Here is a 22,174-nt window from a genome sequence, read left to right on the forward strand (position 1 = left end):
CTTTTTATTTATTAGAGAGAGAGAGAGAGAGAGAGAGAGAGAGAGAGAGAGAGAGAGAGATTGGTTGTCTCCTACACACATCCTGACTGGGACCAGAACCAAACCTGCAACCCAGGTATGTGCCTTGACCAGGAATTGAACCCGCGACCTTTCTATGCATGGACTGACACTCTAATCAGGCACACTGACACTCTAATCACCGAGCTACACTGACCAGGGCAAAAATACCTTCTTCTTATGCTCACTTCACTTTTTATTCGACCTTCTCCATTCCCCTGAGGAAAGTCACAAATTATTCTTTTCAACTGTGTGCTCCCATTTGGTCTCTTAGGAACCTTCAGAGCAGTTAACCATTCTCTCTTTTATAAACATGACTTTTCCTGATCTTGTTTTCCTCTTTCCTCTCCATTACCTTCACTCAGTGTCTTTCACTGTCTTCATCTGTTTCCACATCATTATATGTAGCAATCCTCAGGGTTCTGTGCAGGCCTCCTGTTCTCCCACAAGACAGATATTAGACAGTCCTATACTCTCGCATCTTACATTTTCCATGAGCCTGTTATTAGCTGCAGTTCTAGCTTTTCCTGTTAGCTCTAGGAGACCCATATAGCCAATGCCTACTCAACACAAGCAGCCTCTAATTAATATGTCCGAAATGAAATTTATTTTCTTTTCCCCCTAAAGCCATTGTTCCTTCAAAATTTCCTATATGAATAATCACCATTATCACTTCCCAACTTATTCAAGCCAGTCTCTAAATTCATCCTTGACTCCTGCTTCTCCTTCCATGTTTAATCAATCAGAAAGCCCTTTTTCATAAATCTCTATTTCCCACTAACTCTGATGCCATCATTTTAGTCAAGTTCACCATCATCTCTTACCTGCTGTCTTTCCTATAACAGTTTCCTGCATCCTTTCTTGTTCCTCCCTAATCCATTCTTCAGACTTCAACTAGCATAACATTGTAACCTTTTTATTTCCCCCCTTAAAACCACAGTAGTTTCATTGCCTCATTTTTGTGGAGGCTAAAAGTTCAAAATCAAGGTGTTGGCAGAGCCACACATTCTCTGATGGCTGGGGGTGAGAATCCTCCTTGGCCTCTTGTAGCTCTGTTTCCATAAGACAATGTATCTGAAAGATGGTCTTCAAAATGTTCTATAATACTTGCTAAAATGCATATTTGAGTCTCCACAAACATTCCATATCTACTAAATTAATCTCTGAGGGCTGACTCATAGATTCTCTGTTTTTGCTAAGGTCCTGGCACAATTCATAACATATGTGCACACAATTTTCTCATGGCTTTACATAGAAATGTTTATTCATGGGAGGAGACTCAATGATTAAGATATTCATATTTATGGTTGATTGTTATTTTTGTATTTATTCTTTGCATATTTGTATACTAATCTACTTGTTTTATAGTTATTTATATCTAACCTTTTTTGGCAAGTTAACTCTCCTTTCTTGAACCGAAACCACACCTGTTTCACAACTCTGTAATCGCAGCCTGCTCACTCTCTGACCCTCTCTTTTTGGTTTTTTACTACCAAGGACAAACCCTCTTCTAAATCTCTCTCTTCCTGCTTCCCCACCCCTTCCTGTTCTGCAATCAGAGGAACTGACCTACAACACTGTATTTCAAAAACTATTCATGTAGAAAGAAATTAGAATGTGAAATTCATACAGGACTCAAATACTTGTTTCCGCCCTAGCTGGTTTTGCTCAGTGGATAGAGCATCGGCCTGCGAACCGAAGTGTCCCGGGTTTGATTCCGGTCAAGGGCATGTACCTTGGTTGCGGGCACATCCCCAGTAGGAGGTGTGCAGGAGGCAGCTGATTGATGTTTCTCTCTCATCAGTGTTTCTGACTCTCTATCCTTCTCCCTTCCTCTCTGTAAAAAACCAATAAAATATATTATAAAAAAAACAACTTGTTTCCTACTGCACTACACTTTATGATTTCTCTCTTGAAATCAGTAAAAGATAACCCTATTAAATCAAGTCAGAATGAATATAGTGATCTTAGTAATAAGGGCAGGGTGTTAATATATGAGTACATATGAGTATAAACACAGTTGTCATATAACATGGAAAGCATCAGTAATTAAAAGTGACAAACTGTTCTCCCTCCTGAAAACTTAATAATATGAACAATTTTGCCTCCAGAGAAGAAATGTAAAGAAGCGAGAGAAATATTGGTGGGGATTAAGGAAAAGCAGGAAAGGATAATGATTTTTTTTAAGTCTTTAATTTTCCTTTTCCTTTGTTCTTCATCATTTTAAAAGAATTTTGACTAAGTTTTATTCATTCAGCAAATAGTTATTAAGCACCTACTCAAGCACTTGGTAATTTAATTTGTTAAGGCCTTTACAGTTATAGAGAGGTCTTCATTTCATAGTGGTGTGGACTTGTGGCCTGCATCTCTTCACAGTGTGTTGCTAATTGAGGGTACTTGAAGAAAAATGGTTGGGAACAGATCTTCAGTTCAGACGAATGGGAAGAAAATCATCAATGCCCAGCCTTGTCCCCATGATCACCATGATGTTCATTCTCCAGTTCCAAATGTCATTTAAAAGAGAGGCTGCCAAGTCCAGAGTTAGCAAAGTTGTTACCATTTTATATAAACTGCCTTTTCCACAGTATGTAAGTTCCCAATTTGGGGTGTAATGTAATTCAGCATACCAGAAAACTATTTGGCAGGTGGAAATATTATATCAGGAAGGGATAAAAACATGTGTTAGATTGTTTGAAAAGATAAACTGGACCAAAATCTCAAATCCTCTGTAGAATGAAACAGTTAAAAATAAATACAATCACTGAAATAACTCAAGGGTCATTCTTTACTTCTAGGTAAAGAAACTGTAAATTGTGATGCATTTTTATCCTTACTTTTCCTAGTGACCCTTCATGCTTTTCACATTTAAAAATCTAATTGTTTAGCTGCAGCAGTACGAAGCTTGAAACATTTATATGTTAAATACATGTCCCTATATTTTTAAACATTCACTATTATCCTTTTTTTTTTGTATTGAAAATCGTACTTCATAGTTGCATATTAAAAATGTTTCTTCCCCTAATTATAGAAATCTCTGGGTCTTCTCATCCTACTCATCAAATTACTAAGTGCCACTTTTCTAAAAGTGGACATTTCAGTTGTGCACAAGTCTGTTCTGAATGGAGCAGTGCCCTATAAATAGCAAGTGAAACGAGCAGAAAAAAATGCCCGGAGCCGGACAAAAATTGAATTGTGCCTGACGGAGCACTAGATTTCTAGAGTGTTGTATTGATGATTTTTTGCGGGGGAGGAGGGTATCCTGTGAGAAAAGAGAGATGTTTAGAAGTTTTTGGTAGGAGGATGTTGGGGATGAAGTTCTTAATGTGAAACACAAAAGAAAATAAATATTATTATCATCTTTGGTGAAAATAACAATTGTTGTATTTAGTAGAATATCCTATTTAGGATTGGCCCAAGCTAGTAGCTGAACTGATCTGAGAGGGCAGCTCACACTTCCTACAGACATCAGAGGATGCTTTGAATCAGCATTAGCGTATCCACACAGCAGTTGCTAGGAAGGTTATATTGGAACAGTTTTTTTATTCCTTTGCAGCTGATATAATTCATTATTGATTTGAGATAGCTTCTGTAGCAATGTTTTTCCACAATAAGTTTATAGAATATATTTTCTTCATGAAGAGCCATGGGCACAGATAGGATAATTTCAACTTCTAATGTATATCTGGGTCTTGCATTGTGATCTGCCTTATGCAACCTCAAAGTACAAGGCTGTCCTTTGGTGTATCAATGACATTCCATAGCATTTAGAAAGAAATGGATTCTGGCACAATTCTGCAGAAAGGCTAGCGACAACAGACATAGTTGTTATATGCAGGAGTCATTGCAATGACTTTTACAATTCCAGGGTATAAATGTCCTGTTTATTCCAGCCCTTCTCCCAGGATATCCTATAACATATGCAAACTAAATAAACAAGCCATGTTATATGAGACATAAACCTGCTACTAAAAATTCATTTTGTTAACCTGATTTGTACAGGTGCCAACACAGGATTTAACAAATAAAGGTATATAATGAAAAAAGAAAAGACAGTTTTTATCTGCAACAATCTCACATCTTCCAGAGAATCATTGCTAAAGGTTATTTCTTTTATCCTTTCTCCCAAAGTCAAAATGAGCAAATAAAAAACCTTGCTAAAAAAAAGAAAAGTTACTACTAATTAAAAAAAAAAAAACCTTGCTAAACTGGAATTATTCCAAAATACATCAGTATGAATTATAGTTTATTGTTCAGAAATCCTACAGAAATTAATTAAAGCAAACACTGAGCAAGCAGGAGTCAAATTGAGTCCTACAGACTTGACTTAATTGATAGATTTTAAACTTTATACTTATCAAATAGATATTTGAATTAGTTTAAGATTATTATAATGTTTGTTTTCTTTAATAAACTAAATGGCCCCCATTAAATCCAAATACCCCTTATAATAAATTAGATTCCCACATGTATTTATATTCATTTCTGAATTCTTTTTTCATTTATATTCGTTTCATTTTATTTCTTTCTAGTACCAAGAGGCTATTAAAATAATATTATACATTTGGCACTGTGTTTTTACATGAATTATAGAATGTCTTTTCTCATTCCCCTGGGGAGAAATCATTTTGGTATATATGTTGTGATTGAATTAAATGTATGGTATATATGTTGTGATTGAATTAAATGTTTGGTATATATGTTGTGATTGAATTAAATGTATGTATAAGTAGGGAAAATAATAAACATATTGTTTATTTTATAATTTTCTTTTATGTCTCTTGTTGGTATTTATTCATATTTGAGCCTTTCTGTTGCTGTTATTATTGAAATGTTTTACTTTTATTATATTTCCTAGTTTTTTAATCGATAGAAAGATTGTTGATTTTACAAGAAGTTTGGTGTAATGATTAAAAATGCAGACATTACTTTTTTAATCAGCTCTGCCACACCAGCTGTGTGGTTATGCAATCGTTTTCTTTGTTGTCCATAAAATAGAGGTAAGATATTAAATATTTCATAGAATTACAGAGGATTAAATTAGTTAATATATATAGAACACTGCTGGCACATGCTGAACACTGTAAGTTTTCATTATCATTAATTATCATCATTGTCATTTATCAGCCAATTGTTGTTCTCATTATTTATAAGTTTTCCACTTTTTCTAGTTATATATCATCTGCAAATTACTGATAAGTTTTCCTCTTTTCCAATTTTATACATTTTATATATTTCTGTTATTTAATTGCTCCACCCAATTCTTTATATAGTGGATATCTTTATATTATGCTTAGGTTGTTTGTAATGTTTTGCTGTTTTTTGTCTTAAGAGATCAATTTTCTCATGAAAAGATCATGAATTCTGATTTATTGAGTTTTATTAAATGTCTTTTCAACATGTTCTAATATTCAGTAGGAGGTTAAGATAAGCCATAACTTTTGACTCCTAAATTCTGTCTTATGTTTCAGCTTTGGGAACCAGTTCTAAATGTAAGCTCTCTATGCAGAGGGCATCAGTCCTCCCAGAAACTGCCAAACTTTAGTTTAAGCCACAGTTATATTTAAGGTCTTCGCTTGCCATTGGGTGAAAATATCATGAGAGTTCATAGAACGGGCAATCCTGTGAATTTGGGAAGGAGTTGGAAAAAAATTGACTAGACTTGAAGAGCAATGTGTTTGTGGGAGAGGGAGATCTCCACACATTCTTCCACAGAGATTCACTGAAGCTTCCAGCCAGATAATATTTGGTCATTTATTTGATATTCTTTGGTTCTATAGTGAGGGAAGTGATGGGGCAATTTCCCGAGTAACAAGGAAAACCTGAGCAAAAATGGTAGCACTTATCTCTACTAGGGAAAGGGTAGCAGTGAGAGAGTAAACACCCCAATTCAAGTAAAGACTGTACCTTGGAAAGTTAGAGTTTGGGATGAAAATGTCAATGAGACTAACTAAAATACTGTGACCTCTAAGCCACCAGCTGGCTGTACCCTGAATCTCTGCTGCCTTTGAAAGCTGATCATAACGATCTATGTGGAATCACAGTTCTCTGACATTCCTGAAGGAAGTATCACAATTCTACTTTTAGGAGTTCAGCTGAGTGGAGCTGCTGTCACGTTTAGCTTTTTAATCTTGTTTCTCTCAGCCAATAAAATGTATCAGGTTCTGGTCTTATTTTGAAAATTATTTCCAGAAACTTACAGAAACATATACAGTAGCATTCACCACCATTTCTGGCATACATTGCCACATTGACCCCCTTTTGCCCCAGAAATCACTTATGCGAGAGTGTTCACTTACTGTAACCTCCATCTCTTCTGCCCTCACTTCAACCAGTTTAAACTATGAAATATTTCCCAGCTACTTGTCTTGAAATGCATAAGTTCTTATTAGTATACGTTTATATAAGCATGTTATGCTTTTTGAACAGCACTTTGCTAAGCTTCACAATTTGAATCACTCCTGAATCCCTTCAATAGAAACTCCTCTGCTGATGTTAAGTATTATGTACAAGTTCCCAACTTTTGTCCCAGGAAGTAATCAGGCATTTTTGCACCTTTTGCTAATTGAAAAATCAATCAGAAATAAAGTCATAGAATTCTATAGCTAAAGTATAAGATATAAGATACCTACCCTGGTCCCTTCCTTTTATACATGAAATAATTGAGGACTAGAGAGATAAAATATCTCTAAAATGTTATTATATATCAAAGGGGAAATTACTCTCCTTACAGAAATTTAGCTTACACATAATTTTTCAGGGGTACATCTGTGAAAATTTTAACATAAATTCATAATCACTGGAAAAAACATTTATGTCCACTGTTCCTTGGGTTTCATATTCATGTACATGATCTCTCTTTTATTTGAGGGAGAAAAATATCTCTCTAGTGTGAGAGCTACATTATGCAGCATCCAGAGCATGACGGTTTTATTTCAAACTCCATTTCAGATGCTATATGTCTGTAATAGAAATAGCAGGCTCCCCCTGTTTTCTCTAAAACCAAGAGGGAGAAATAAAAATACCAACATGCCACTGAAGCAATTTATTGTTTTAAGTATATGAATAAATAGATCCTTGTAGATTGATAGTTTCTGAAGATAGTTTTTCATTGTTAAAATTCCTTTGAGATGATAGTTAATGTCTGTGCCATTCACAAAAGCCTGTCTCATACGTGAGCTTGAAATATATAGCATTAAGAAAGAAGAGTCTATTTATTATAGACATGTGGAAAAATAAAAATTGATGAATATTTCCCTAAAGAATCTCAACTTTATGTGTTTCCAACTCTTGTTAATAGTTTGCGTAATTTAAGATTTTTCTCAGCAGACTGTATAGATGTACCTGCTAAATTTGGGATTTCTTTCTGCCTTTTTTCATTTTTCTTCAAATTATTTACTCTTTCTCATGACTTAAACTTCAATTTCTATGCTTATAATTCCAAAAATATGATCCTCTAGTCATGACTTCCCCCAAACACCAGTTTCTGTCTCTAAATGCATTCTCAACACTTCAGCTTGGTAGACCTTATGCAACCTCAGTTTTACATATCTAAATCTGAACTTGTCATCCCCTTATCTACTGTCTGTCACTGCTACTATCTTTTCCCCCCATCATCCATATTTAAAACATAAGAACCATTATTTACTCAACCCTACCCTTTATCTTCCATCTGTTTTCTTATCGTTCCTTTCCCCTGTCAGTGGTCCACTCCTTATTCTGTATCATGACAGAAACCAAGTTGCAGTGATTCAGGAGTGGATGGGAAAAACAAACTAAAGATGAGAAGGTAGAGGGTTAGTAGCTGGGGGAAAACCCACCACTTGGAAAGTAATTTTCTTATTTGCTATAGTGTTTTAATTTATTTTCCACTGTGGGTGGGAAAATATTGGATATATTTGTAAGCCAAGGAAAAATAGTGAAAAGAGAAAGACTGAAAGAAAAAAGAGATAATAAATAGAACAAAGCTGTCAATTTCCACTGTCATCACTTAATCTAGATCTTGATAAAATCCACTTTTTTCATTTAATTTTATTGTTGGCATTATAACAGATATCCTCCAATTTTTCCCCCTTTTCCCTCTCCTCGCAGCCCCTGCCCCACACCAGACCTGCACTACACTATTGTCTGTGTTCATTGGTTATGCTTATATGTATACTAGAGGCCCAATGTATGAATTTCATGCAAGGGGCTCAGCCCTCGCAGCCGCGGCAGCTTGCCTTGGCCCTTGCAGCCCCAGCTTCATCTGGAAGGATGTCCGGAAGGTCGTTTGGCTGTCTTGTCTTATTAGCATATTACACTTTTACTTTTATAGTTGAGTTCTTAGGTTAATCTCTTCCCATCCCCTCCATTATCCACCCTTCCCCTGCCTGAGATATGTCAGTCTGTTCCATACCTCCATGTCTCTGGTCCCTTTTTGTTCGTCAGTTTATTATGTTCATTAGATTCCACTTACAAGTGAAATGTGATATTTGTCTTTCTCTGACTTACTTATTTCACTCAACATAATACTCTCCAGGTCCATCCATGCTATTGCAAAGGATAAGAAATTCTTTTTTAAAGCTACATAGTACTCCATTGTATAAATGTACCACACCTTTTTTATCTACTCATCTACTACTGGGCACTTGGGCTATTTCCAGATTTTAGCTATTGTAAATAATGCTGCTATGAACATAGGGGTGCATATATTATTTCTGATTCGTGTTTTGGGCTTCTTAGGATATATTCCTAGAAGTGGGATTGCTGGGCCAAATGGTTGTTCCATTTTTTATTTATTTTTTAGTAAATTCCACTCTAAAAAAAAAAAATCCCGTAATGGCTGCACCAATCTGCATTCCCACTAGCAGTATACTAGGGTTCCCTTTCTCCACATCTTTTTCAGCACTTGTTTGTTGATTTATTGATGGTAGACATTCTGGCAGGTGTGAGATGATATCTCAGAGGCATTTACGAAAAAATGAAAGAATATACTGTGCTATGTCCAGCACGGGCATGTTCGATGAGCCTGAGGAGGGGCAATGAAGGATTAAAGAATACAGACAAGAGAATACAGCTGGGGCTCGGTGGGACACTGCTTCTCTAATTGAGAGACAGCGCCATGGCCTGCAAGCTGAGTATTTTATAGTCAGCACACAAAGCAAAACAAGGGTAGTGGTCAATATGTTTACAATGTTCTTGTGAGTTTCACCTTGCTTTGGCAGCACTTGCTGCACCTCCCACAGTCCATTCGCTATCTAGGAAGGAACTAAGGAGGACTATAAGGTCAAACTTAATTATGCTAGGAGACTTTACAGAAGACTAGCAGCTAACCAATGCTAGCATATCCAGAAACATGGTTGAGGGAGTAGCTTCCACTTCTTGTTTTTCTACCATCTGCTGGGCTTCAGTCATTAACTTCTTCAGCTGACTCCATATTGGTACCTCGGCCCCTTGTGTAGCCTTCATTTTCTTCTTCTTCCGCATTGCTGTCATTGGGGCAACTTTCAGTCTTTTGAACAAAGGGACAAGGAGCTTCTCTGGGTACATTGTGGGGACACACATAACGCTCTGGCTGCATTTCTTCTTCTGGAAGGTACAAAACACAACCTCTTCCCCACATCTGGTAAAACTCTTGTCTGGTTTGTGCATCCTTCCACCGGGCTAACTCAGCGAAGGCTTTTGCACTGGAAGACCAAAGCATTTCAGCCGCTATACAATGCTCTGTATCATAATTCAAAAAATTTAACACATAAACATCCTCCTCCCCCCTTTTATTTTTGTAATTGCTTTTTAAGAAGCCAGTCTAAAGATCACACCAACATGGAGAAGGGCAAATCTGAGCATACTGTAAAACGGGCCCAGAGCACTGGCTGGACTATTCCTGAAGCCCAGCCTACCTCTAGAATTTTGTTTCTACATCAAGAAATTGCTCAAATTATTTTTTAAGATGCCTTTTATCTTTATTTTTTTGTTAATCCTCACCTGAGGATATTTTTCCATTGACTTTTAGAGAGAGTGGAAGGAATGGGGAGAGACAGAGAAAAAAACATAGATGTGAGAGAGACACATCCATTGGTTGCCTCCCACACATGCCCTAACCGGGGCTTGGATTGAGCCTGCAACCAGTGTACATGCCTTTTACCAGAATCAAACCCAGAACCCTTCAGCCCTTTATCAGAATCAAACCCAGGACCCTTCAGTCCAAGGGCTGACACTTTAGCCACTCTGCCAAACCAACTAGAGAGAAAAAAAACAAACTGCTTTTAAAGATACACAGTGCTCTCATACGGAAAAATCTTCCTCATCTCTTTCACATTTGAACCAAGAGCTTGGTAGTAGTCAAAAGTGTAATGTTTTCCTATATATCTGTGACTAATAAAAGTGTAAGCCTCAATAGTAACATGGTTACACAGTAGACTCGGAGATTGTTTCTTGTTCTCCCATGTGCTTATAGTGATGGATATCGAGAGCCTGAAGATATTTTTACTGGCTACACTTTGTCTCTATAATATTCTCAATATTTGTGTTATTTGCATGTTTCTTTCAGTCAAGAGAATCCATCCCATTAAATGACCTGAAGTCAGAAGTTTCTCCCCGGATTTCAGCAGAGGACCTGATTGACTTGTGTGAGCTCACAGTGACAGGCCACTTCAAAACACCCACCAAGAAGACCAAGTCCAGTAAACCGAAGCTCCTGGTGGTTGACATCCGGAATAGCGAAGAGTATCCTTTGTACATGCGATTTTGGAGGGCGGTCCTGCCTTATTTGTATTGATTCCTTTACATTTACAGGGCATGTGGTAAAAACAATGAACATATCTGGGATTCCTCTGAATTCAAATAGCTAAGTAACTCTCAAGCCGGATGCCATAGTAGAGTTGCATAATGTTTTATAAGATACTATTACATACCAGAGGCCCGAAAATGCTTTCCAAACAAAACCAGAATGTTGGGATATTTTATTAGTTTGTATGTTCCTCTAGTGTGTATTGTTCTTGGGGGATTTGAATCCTTCCTACTCTGGCTAAAATTTCAGCAAAGATGAGAAGTATTTACCTGGTCTAACTCGTAGGCTAGAGAGGGTTTGCCATATCTCATCATTAAATTTACTATAATCTTCAAAATATTGACTTATAAAGAACATATTTTTCACTGACATTAAATGTAGCATAATTTCTGGTGATTTTGCTTGGCATTAAAGTATAAATGAGTACAAAATAGTAACAGTTCAATCTGTTACTCAGGGGGGGTCCCTCAGCCTGGCCTGTGCCCTCTTGCTGTCTGGGACCCCTCAGAGGATGTCCACCTGCTGGCTTAGGCCTGCTCCCCGGGAGATCAGGCCTAAGCTGGCAGTCAGACATCCTTCTGGCAGCCCGGAAGCCCTCGGAGGATGTCCACTTGCCAGCGGGGAGCAGGCCTAAGCTGCAGTTGGACATCCTCAGTGCTGCTGAGGAGGCAAGAGAGGCTCCTGCCACCACCGCTGTGCTGGCAGCCATCAGCCTGGCTTGTGGCTGAGCAGAGCTCCCCCTGTGGGAGTGCACTGACCACCAGAGGGCATCTTCTGCATTGAGCGTCTGCCTCTAGTAGTCAGTGTGTGTCATAGTGACCAGTCATTCCCAGTTGTTCTGCTGTTAGGGTCAATTTGCATATTACCCTTTTATTATAGAGGATAGAGGCCTGGTGCATGGGTGGGGGCCAGCTGGTTTGTCCTGAAGGGTGTCCCAGATCAGGGTACGGGTCCTGCTGGGGTGCCTGGCCAGCCTGGGTGAGAAGCTGATGACTGCAGGATGGAAGCAGGTATCTGGGATTTATTTAACTTCCATAATTGAAACTTTGTAGCCTTGGTCCGTCTTGAAGCCTGGGTTGCCCCTGGCAACCCATATTCCCAGTCCCTCCTTGAGCGGAGGCCACGATGGCTGGAAGCTGGTATCTGGGATTTATTTATCTTCTATAATTGAAACTTCGTAGCCTTGAGCGGAGCTCAGGACTGGCTAGGGTAGGCGGGAAGCTTGGCTTCCTCCATTGCCAGGGGCAACCTAAGCCTCCTGCTAGCTCCAGCTCCGTGGCCGCTGCCATCTTTGTGACGGACTGATGTAGTGAGGGTGTGGCGGTTAATTTGCATATTACTCTTTTATTAGATAGGATTATTCATAAGTTAACATTCATAGCATTATCTAACTATAAATGAGGATAATATGTAAATGAGGGTTAGCAGGTTAGTGGATTTTCTCAGATGCTAAATTTGCCATATAAATTTTCATGTGCATATTTTTAATCACAATTTTAAAGTGAAATTAAAACCACACATTTGCAGAACTTCTGAAGCAATTCGTAGAGTCTTTGATTACTGAAAATACAATTTGAGAGGCCACTAATTCAAATGATATATCCCCAACTCTTTGTAAAAAGTTACTACTTTCTATTTTCCCTAAACTATGAGGTCGCTGAGTATGGTGAGAGTGTAAATGTTCATGTCCCTGATTGTTCAGGCTTCGGGGATACTGGAAGTTCCTTACCAGAGTAGTTGAGTGCACTGACTCCCAAACAAGCATTTTTCCAAATTTCCATTTGACTGGTCAGGGACCCCTGGTCTATAAGTTCTTCTTATTTGTTACTTCAAAGGCTTAAAATACCTTCAATTTTTTAGCTTATGTTTCTTTTGGTTGAATCTTTAGTCATATTTTTTTATAAAATTATCAAACAACATAGCATCATAGTGTACCTTATTTTCATTTTAAAGGCTATTATTAAAGTAATTAAATAATTTATGCAAATAGCACTCTTGTGAGATTTTCTCTGGGTTAGGGAGGGCACTTCTCAGTGCAGGGTTTATAACCTGATTCGGGGAAAGTCAGAAAGTCCTTTCTGCACATGTTGTTTCTCAAATTTCTTCAGTTTAAAAAATTCCATAGACCAAGATGCTATCTTTGAGAGTAGCCTGTCCTGAACTTCCTCAACTGAAAGTCTGTTAAAGCTTCAGGCATTTACCTTGTATTTTAAATATTCTCAATTAACTTAACAAATATCCTGCAAGAGGAAATATTTTAATCTGTTACCCATTTTTATGATTGTAGGTGAGGAGAAGTGATTCAACAGTCTAAGGAAACTGCCACTAAACTTGGTGGGAGCGAGTGAGGGTGGGGGCAGAAAAGGAAGGCTGGGGGGCATGGAGATGGCTTCACCCACCTGACAATAAAGGCAAAATCCCAAATGTAGAATAAGAATCAACCCTACAGATTATCTGGTGTAAGTCCTTAATATGAGAGCTGAACAGCTTATAACAAGGAGACTAAACAGCGAAATTTTTGTGGAAATTATATTTTATTTTTGTTTTTACAAGGAAAAAATATAAAATGTCAATCTAGATAACAGTAAAGTCCGTTATGTCTGTTCTCCAATACATTATTGGGATTTCAGAAAAAAACATTATGTAATTGCAGATTTTAAAGCGGCAATAGAAAATGTTTCTCATGTAGTGGCATACATTCCATAAGTAATGTTACTAGCATCAAAGATAATAGACTAGCCAAATTTGTTTTCTTCAATATTTGTAAATAGTTTGAGTTACAAATTTCTTGGAGTTCATATTAAGAGTCGTGTTAGTCACGTAAACAAACGTGGTCCAACTGGTGGTATCTGTAAACAGAAGTACTTTGAAGGGATGTTATTCTCATTTGCTTGATGTCTAGGCTGTTTTTGCAGTTTTATTTGTAAACTCTTTACCTTTTTTTTAATATTGAAAGCTAAGGGAAGACAAGTTCAATTTTACATTTTTTAACTTGAAAAACATATAAACTTAGTTGCTTTCATTATTATACCATGTTTTGCATTCTTAGGCGTGTTAGCATTATTCTTGCCTCTGTGCCCTAAATGATTAAGTTTTTTTAAAATTTCTTCACAATAATTAAGAGATACTTGTGTACAGAGCAGGGTAGGTAATAATGAGGTTTTGTGATATTTTTTTCATCCCATTTGGGTGGAGGCTACCCTTATCTGAATGGATCTGGTGTACGTGGGGGTACGTGGTAGCCACTGCTGAGGAATGTCTCCTCTATCTGGATTAATCATTAATTGTGAGAGGTCCAATTGTTGATGAGCTCCTATTTGCTCCGAGACCCAAGTCCTGAGTGCCATGCAGTCTCATTTACTCAGCCAGTTAATCCTATTTGAGGACTACTTTGCCCAGCAATGGAGAACCCCAGTCCACTAGGAGCTCACAGTCTTGTGACTAAGACAGATGCATTAAGTAGATAATTATAATACAGCCTGAAATGTCTGTGTCTGAGGCATACCCAGAAGGCCGTGGGAATATAAGGATGGTCACCTAAGCCAGATGGTGCCTGAGGTAGGTCTTCCCATTGGTGAAGAGAGAGGACATTTCAGACTGAAAACACATACTGTCTGAGTGCACAGGGTGTGAGAAGGACACATTCAGTGAATTACAAGTACTCTGGATGTGCGTGGTTGGAATATATGAGGATGGGAAATGCGATCAGAGTAGGCAAAGGCAGCTTCCTGGAGAATGTTACATAAAAAGTTAGGATTGTATTCCAAAGGCTATAAGAAAGTATTAAAGAATTTTGACCAGGTAAGTGGAGGAAGGATGAGAGAGGAGCTCCTATCCAGGCAAAACTAGAAGAATGGAATCCCCCCAGAGATTGGATGTACGTAAACATCCCTTCATATTCACAGCACAAAGAGTGAGGATTCTAGATGTACCCTAAAATAAACCAATTGTATTGGGCCCTTTGGGTTAGTACCTATGCTGGAGAAAATCCAGAGAGATAATTTTTGTTGCTGTTTCTTTCCCTTTCTTATCCTGTGTATTGACAAAGGAGAATTATTTATCATGGCACTTCAAGTATTGATAGGTAGTGGTGCCACTAACTAGGAGGGACTGGAAACATTTAACATATTTGCCACTGACACATATTCTAGGTTTGGCACAATTCTAAAACTTACTCAGTAGATATGTAAGATCCTAATATGTTCTAGGCACTATATTCAGCATTGTAAGAGTTTCATAGATGTGATAAAAATAGATCCTTCCTATAAATTGTTTTAAGTCTTGATGGGAGCCGTGTACATTAATATGTTTTAGACAAGATCTAAATAATGTCATGAGAGGTATATAGACACTGTGGGTAGAGAAACTTTCATGAAGGAATCTTAAAGAATGATTAATATTTGAATACTCAGAAATAAGGAAAAAGGCATTTAGGAAGAGAAAACTATAGGAGCTTGGTAAGACATATACTGGACATATGTGATTCAGTTTGGTGTGAACTGAAGTAGTTAGGTCCTATTCATGAGGGCTGAACTGAGAAATCTGAGCTTTGTTTTATAGGTCTCCAGGGAAGGTTGTTCAACAGGGGTGATCATCAGAACTGTTTTTTAATTTTAGATCCAATAAAACGGATTTCCAAGTGGCAAAATGAGAGTTGGGAAAAAACAGAAATCTGATGCAATAGTCTCAGTTCAAGGTAATGAGTGTCTGAAATAGGCAAGTAAGTGGTAATAGGAATAGAGAGACAGGAGGATGGGATTTATTAGTGCAACAGGATGTTAGATGTTGCCACTGCCGAGATGTCAAAAATGAAGTTTAGACTGATATGAGAGATGGTGATGCCATTCAAAAAAGCAGCAATAGATTTAGCAAGGAAAAATGATGCCATCTACAGATGTAACTTTTACATCAATTAGTGCTGTTTAGTTACATTATATATGAGAAAGGCATGGGTTTAATTCCATATTTCCTTGTAGCTATTGATATTCTAAAGGTGTAGCCTTTACTTCGGGCTGCCTCTGTTTTACTAATTATAATTAGTTAACATGGCAGCAAACAAGTTAATATAAAGGTATGATACCTTCATAGGTGGTCTGGTGAAATGCTGGTATGCCCTGGATAGAGAGATATAATGTCACTAAGTGTGGTACACAACAAAAATGCTGTGTTCTTTCAGGATTTAGAAAAACATAAGATGCTTTCTGTGTTCAATTTTGAGCCATCAAATATGTTAAAGAAATTTTAAAATATTTTTGTAAAGTAAAGGAACTTTCTAGAATATGAACATTTACCTATGTAATTTACCTATACAGTATACCTGTATTGTTTTTAAAACTGCTATTTATTCTATCTGCCTGATTAAAGTATAGTGCGTTATTGGCAGTATTGTTTTGGAGACTGACTTAGAAATACAGAAAAATCTTCATGTTTCAGAAACTGATAAAACAGTGCCCATCATTCTTACCTGTTAATACTGTTCTAGTAATTGGTTGTAAAAAAAAATCTAAGTACTTTTTCTGGTTTAGTTGTATATTGGGTTACCAAATTTTGTTTAATGTGAAAATGTATCTGTGTCATAAGCCCACTCTTGAATGCTTTGGTAATGTCTGCCAAATGGAATGTTGAGCAGAGTGGTATGTTTTGGGAGAAGGAAGTAGCTTACTGCAACAGGATAAAGTCACCAGTTACCAAAAAAACTGTTTGCCGATCACAGAGTGCTATCAGAGTAGTAACCAGCTCTATTCAAAAACACCTAACCAGATGACTGCTATAATAACCAGATGTTTTATAGCTACTGCTAGTAGCCCAGTGCACGAAATTCGTGCACATTAAAAGGGAATTAATTAGCGGAGATATCTTAATATTGCTATTTGCCCTTTCTCTATAATATAAGTGTGAGAGATGAAAGGAAATTAGTAAAATGTATATGAAAATAATATATAAATTTATTAATAAATAAACAGTAACAAAAGGATATAACAACAGCAGAAGCATGATAAAAAATGACAAAAACATCTGAAAACAACAAAAATATGATATGAAAACAAAAACATGATATCAAAACAACAGTGATGCAATGACTGATAAAGTGATTAAACTTATTGTAATATCTCCCTGTACACCACATTAATAGTGAAAACACTTTAAGAATGCTTGACTAATTTCCCTTGTGATGAAGTATTTAGAACTTTAACTGTAAAGTCACATGCTCTTCAAACTCTAGAGAAAGCAACATATAACTGACCATGTGTGAAAACAGGTTCAGGTAGGAATATGCCTACTCTGTCTAGAGTTTGTCATTGTGATTTATTAATAGTCATCACAAATGCTGGCATCACCGGAAACCATCAGCGAATCAATTTAAATGGGAGGCCAGTGTCAGATGGGGACAAATTAATTCTTGGAATCAGAACAACCTCTCCCTCTGCAGATCCTGTTAATACTTCAGCTTCGATAATGTTAGGTCGTAATCTTTTGATAATAAATCTGGAACCATTAAAAGACTCCATTTACTATTGAGATTTCTCAATAGCATGATGATTGCACCCACTTTCAATTTTAATTTATGACACGGCATTCCCGAAAGAGTAATACTATTAAGAAATTCTATGGGAAAATTTTCCTTTTCAACATCATCTGTGGAATCAATGGAATCATCACTCAAATATGTGTGAAAATCTCCATCGAGTATATCCAAAATGTCGCCATTTAATTTTTGAACATGCTCATTTTTTGGACAAAGAATTGCACGTTTAGATATATTTTTAATATTATCTATAGATATAGTATTTCCAAAGGTAGCTTCAATAATAGATCCATTACAAATCATTTCACAGGGGATTTCAGTAATATCCATTCCTAAATGAAAACTGCTATCAAGTTTGCCATCTCCAAGTTTTACTAACATCCACTATAAACAGAATCCTCTGATCTCATATTTGTTGTAGAGACAACATTCTGAAACATCCTCAAACATTGCAGTACTTTAAACTCGTTTGTTCTATGGCCTATCACATAGCATGCAGTACAATACTGAGACATTGTCAAAAATCCCCTCCAGGAAGGAGAACTTTCCCACCAAATACAGCATTCAGACTCATAATTTCTCTTAGTAATCTGTCTATGGTGTTCATAGCATGCTGGATGCCATGGTGCATTCATCAGTAATGAGAAGTTGGGCCTTTTTAATAGTTTTAGCAACTTCGCTCTTTATATTGAGTCTAGAAATTGAAGTTTCATTTAGTGGAATGGGTAATTTATATTGGGGATGAAAGGCGCTTCCACTGAGAAGTAAATTTGTAGCAATTCCTGTAGACGCTGTGGGTAAAACAATACCACCACAACCTCTAATATAATGTATTAAAACTTTATACAGATATGCAGGTGAATAGGATTCCTAGCTGCCAGGCGCCCGACAGCAAGCTGGCCACCTATCGATTCTGTGAGGAATGGGGCTGCCTTCTCCCTACTGTCAGGATCTGGTTTGAAGGCCGGCCACGCCCCCTGTTGGACCAGACCCACAGTTCTACCACACTGTGGCCTCCGCCTCAGCAACCCAGGACTGACTGCTGCTGGGCGCTCCTGGCCCTCCGAGGGTGGATTCTTCTCTCAGGCCACACAGGAAACAGCTCAGGGAGGGCGCAGCCCTTGGCAAGGCAACCCAGGACTCAGTACTTCCACACTCTGCTCCGAGGGTGGGTTCCTGCCTGAAACCTCACCCTCCAGGAAATAGCTGGGGGAGGGTGCAGCCGTTTCCAAGACAACCCCTGCAGGACTGACTTCCTTCCGGTTGGTCGAGCTTTGGGACATGATGTTACATCCAGGGTTTTTAGATAAGTAGATTATTCCATAGTCACCGATTTTCTAAAATGTTGCTGAACAAGTTGAATATAGAAGACACTCAAATGTGACATTAGCTTATTACGCTTAGTATAGTCTGAGCATTGTATTTTATCTTTATTTCTGATTTTCGAAGGAGAGAACCTGATTGGCTCAGCCTGCATCAGATAACCCTTCACTTCTCCTCCCTACTATGCTGTCAATCATGATTGTGGCAGGATCATCTGATACAAACATAACAGCTGAGGGCTCACCCTTTCATCAGGGTCAGTAGTTGAGGCCCTTTCAGCAAGAGAATGGGGGACGGGCAGGCAATTCAAACATGTCTGCTATAGTATTTGACCAAGATAGGTTTGTATTGCTTTTGCTACTATAAAAACACTAAAAAAAAAAAAAAAGCGTTCATGGTTGATAAGGGCTAAAGGCTTTTTGATAAATAAAATATCTAGCAACTGATTCAGTCTGGTAGATGTATATACATTTGCAAATAATATTTGAGTCATTAGGTTCTTTGTGTTATCAAAAATTTTCATTTTAAGGTATGTTCTTACAATAAAAGTGCTATCAGACTAATGACATGCTGAGAACAAAGTCATTACTGGTCATGAAAACTGAAATTGAGAACATTGGATAATTGTAAATGTTTGAGAGAGTAGTACTGATAAAAACCAAGGAAGATCTGCCAATGATCATGAATTCTTTGTCCTTTCTAGAAGACTCTAAACAATGAGATACTAATGTTCTATCTTTCTTTTCATTTTCAGAAGTTTTTAATAGTCCTCTATTAATGCCAAATGTTCTTTAAAGGAAAAATGAGGAAGAAGCAGCTGACTAAAATATTTTAAATGTGAAGTATGTGGTCAGTGTGCACCATCTTTCTTGAGAATAAGAGCCTCAAATTTCTTCTGTCTCCATTCCATTTCTTTACCTAAATAACTTTGATTAATTCTTCAAATTTTAACTCAGCCATCACTTACTTTCTCAGTGAAAACTTACCCTGTCCTCTCCAAATGGACATATCCTACCAAAGCATTATATATATCTCCTTTAGACCTGTTTTTACAGTTGTTTTATTTATGTGAATTGTTATTCAACGGATAATAATATTTAAGAATGTCTTTCTCTATAGATTCTATATAAATAATCATCTTTTAGTTGTACTTTTTAAATTGTACTTTTTACTTACTGAGAAGGGCATATATTTTTTCTTTAAGAACTTAAGGTATTTCTAAATATTTTAAGCTAATAGACGCTTTTCATTCCAAAAATAAAATTTATAGTCAATGAAACCATCAGAACCCTGCCAAAGTGCAAATATAATAAGCATCAGTCCCTTTAGAGACCATAAAATTGAAGAGTGGAAATGTCGGCTAAATTTACTTGAGAAATAAACCAACAACAGAACTGTTTCCAACTAGTGCTGTTGACCTTAACAATTCTAAATAGAGTCCCATTTAGCAATCGCTTACCCAAAGGAGATAGACTTTTGCAGTATCAAATTATATCTGGGAATGTCTGCTTGGCTATATTACTTTCAGAGCTTAGGAGTAATCATAGTAGCAGTAATGAACTTAAAGGCATGATTATTATGTGGCCCATGCAATTGCCATTGATTTGCTGCATCCGGACCCCACTTTCACAATGCTTCATTTAGTCAGGAAATTCTTTACATCTTTGGCCAGTCATCTTCCTTTCTCTTTTCCATTACATTTCCACATTTAACTTTTTTTTTCCTTAGAGGTGCCTTATTTCATTTAGATAAAGTACTCATGTGAGCATGGAAGATGTTTAGAACTGTCAAAAATTCATAAATAAAGCCAAAGTAGTAATTAGTAACAGTTTTTTGCGCACACACCAAAGAGACAATTTTTAAACCAAGAATACTCAAACCAAAACATCAAATAAGGCTCAGAGGCATAGTGTCATAATGCAGCTTATACAGTGTGGAGGCAATGACTGTTTATTGGTCACAATATTCGAATTTTCTTAAATGAAAGGGAATTGGTTAGCAGTTACTTCCTATCAATTTGGGGGAACAAATTGAGTTTCACTTATGATTTTCAGAGGCATAGGCAAGAAGTGAACCAGGTCAAGTCAGCCTCACTTGTCTTGGAAATTAAGCTAAATTAAACTTTACTCATATGACTAAACCGGTTTTGTCCACTCCGGGAATTTTCAAGTCTGGTCTCTGTGTTTGATTTTTACGGTACTATCTTCTGGGAATCAATTACCCCCCCCCCCCTCAAGTCTGCACACAAATAAGTGTTTTCCTTAAACTTCCCTTCTCAGTTTTATTCGGGGTCACATTTCAGGCAGCATCAACATTCCATTCAGCACTGCATTCACCGCAGAAGGGGAACTTACCCAGGGCCCTCACACCGCTATGCTCCAAAGCTTCAAAGGAAAGGTCATTGTCATCGTGGGGAATTCTGCAAAGTACACAGCAGAGGTAAGTGTACTCAGAAATGTCGTGTGCAGAATAAGTTATTTACCTGCCTAGTAGAACAGATTGTCTAAAAGTTTATTTCTTCAGGAGTAGATTACATATCAAATGAACTTTGAAGATCTACCTACATTCTTACATAGAAGAGTTTGTCAGCCTTTTCCCAGTAAAAGGATTCAAGCTTTCTTCCTCAGTGTGCAACATCAGGTTTAATAGTAAGTTTAGAAAGATCCAAATGATAACCTAATAGCCTAAGGTGTTCTTTAAAGAAAAATCTACTTTCTGAAATTGCAAAGAAGTAGCCTCAATTCCTTTGATTGGAGAAGAACATAGGAGCTTGATTAAAGATTCAGAAAGCTCTTGGTAGACTTTGTTGGATTTTCAGCTTTGTTTACTATAGGCTCAAAGGTTTTTGATGATAGAGAAGTCAGGAAGGATACCAACTTTAGATAGGAGGAGTAAGTGAAACAAAACGACTTCCCTTTCCCTGACTATGTTCTAAACCAGGGGTCCTCAAACTACGGCCCGCGGGCCACATGCAAATGCAAATATTGTATTTGTTCCCGTTTTGTTTTTTTACTTCAAAATAAGATATGTGCAGTGTGCATAGGAATTTGTGCATAGTTTTTTTTAAAAGTATAGTCTGGCCCTCCAACGGTCTGAGGGACAGTGAACTGGCTCCCTGTTTAAAAAGTTTGAGGACCCCTGTTCTAAACAAACTAAAAAATAAAACAAAGAATGTGAAGGTCAAAGATTCCACCTTCATTTTTTTAATTAATTGTATTGGGGTGACATTGGTTAATAAAATTATATAGGTTTCATGTGTACAATTCTATAATATGTCATCTGTCTGTTACCTTGTGGTAGTAAAGGGTAAAGGGGGTCAAATATATGGTGACAGAGGAGATTTAACTTTGGGTAGTAATCCAAAAAATAAAAATAAAAAAAACTTTATAAAAGGCAAGTTGGAGGATATAGTTTAATATGAGAGCCAAATGGGCCTGCTCACAAAGCCTCCAGAATTAGAGAACACATCTAGATGTAGGCAACACTAAACCAGGACAGCCCTT

At 37.2% G+C, this 22,174-nt stretch overlaps 1 protein-coding gene across 2 annotated transcripts in view; it reads left to right on the plus strand.

Annotated features, from left to right (window-relative positions):
- TBCK (TBC1 domain containing kinase) overlaps positions 1-22,174 on the plus strand; it is a 175,128-nt gene that overhangs the window by 130,328 nt on the left and 22,626 nt on the right. For both annotated transcript variants that reach the window (XM_006778899.2, XM_015558092.1), the window contains 2 exons: positions 10,583-10,758; positions 20,951-21,110. In XM_006778899.2, coding sequence (XP_006778962.1) covers positions 10,583-10,758; positions 20,951-21,110 — 336 coding nt within the window. The remainder of the gene's footprint in view (positions 1-10,582; positions 10,759-20,950; positions 21,111-22,174) is intronic.

The sequence above is a fragment of the Myotis davidii genome, unplaced genomic scaffold, assembly GCF_000327345.1.
Source record: "Myotis davidii unplaced genomic scaffold, ASM32734v1 scaffold967, whole genome shotgun sequence".
Taxonomy (NCBI): domain Eukaryota; kingdom Metazoa; phylum Chordata; class Mammalia; order Chiroptera; family Vespertilionidae; genus Myotis; species Myotis davidii.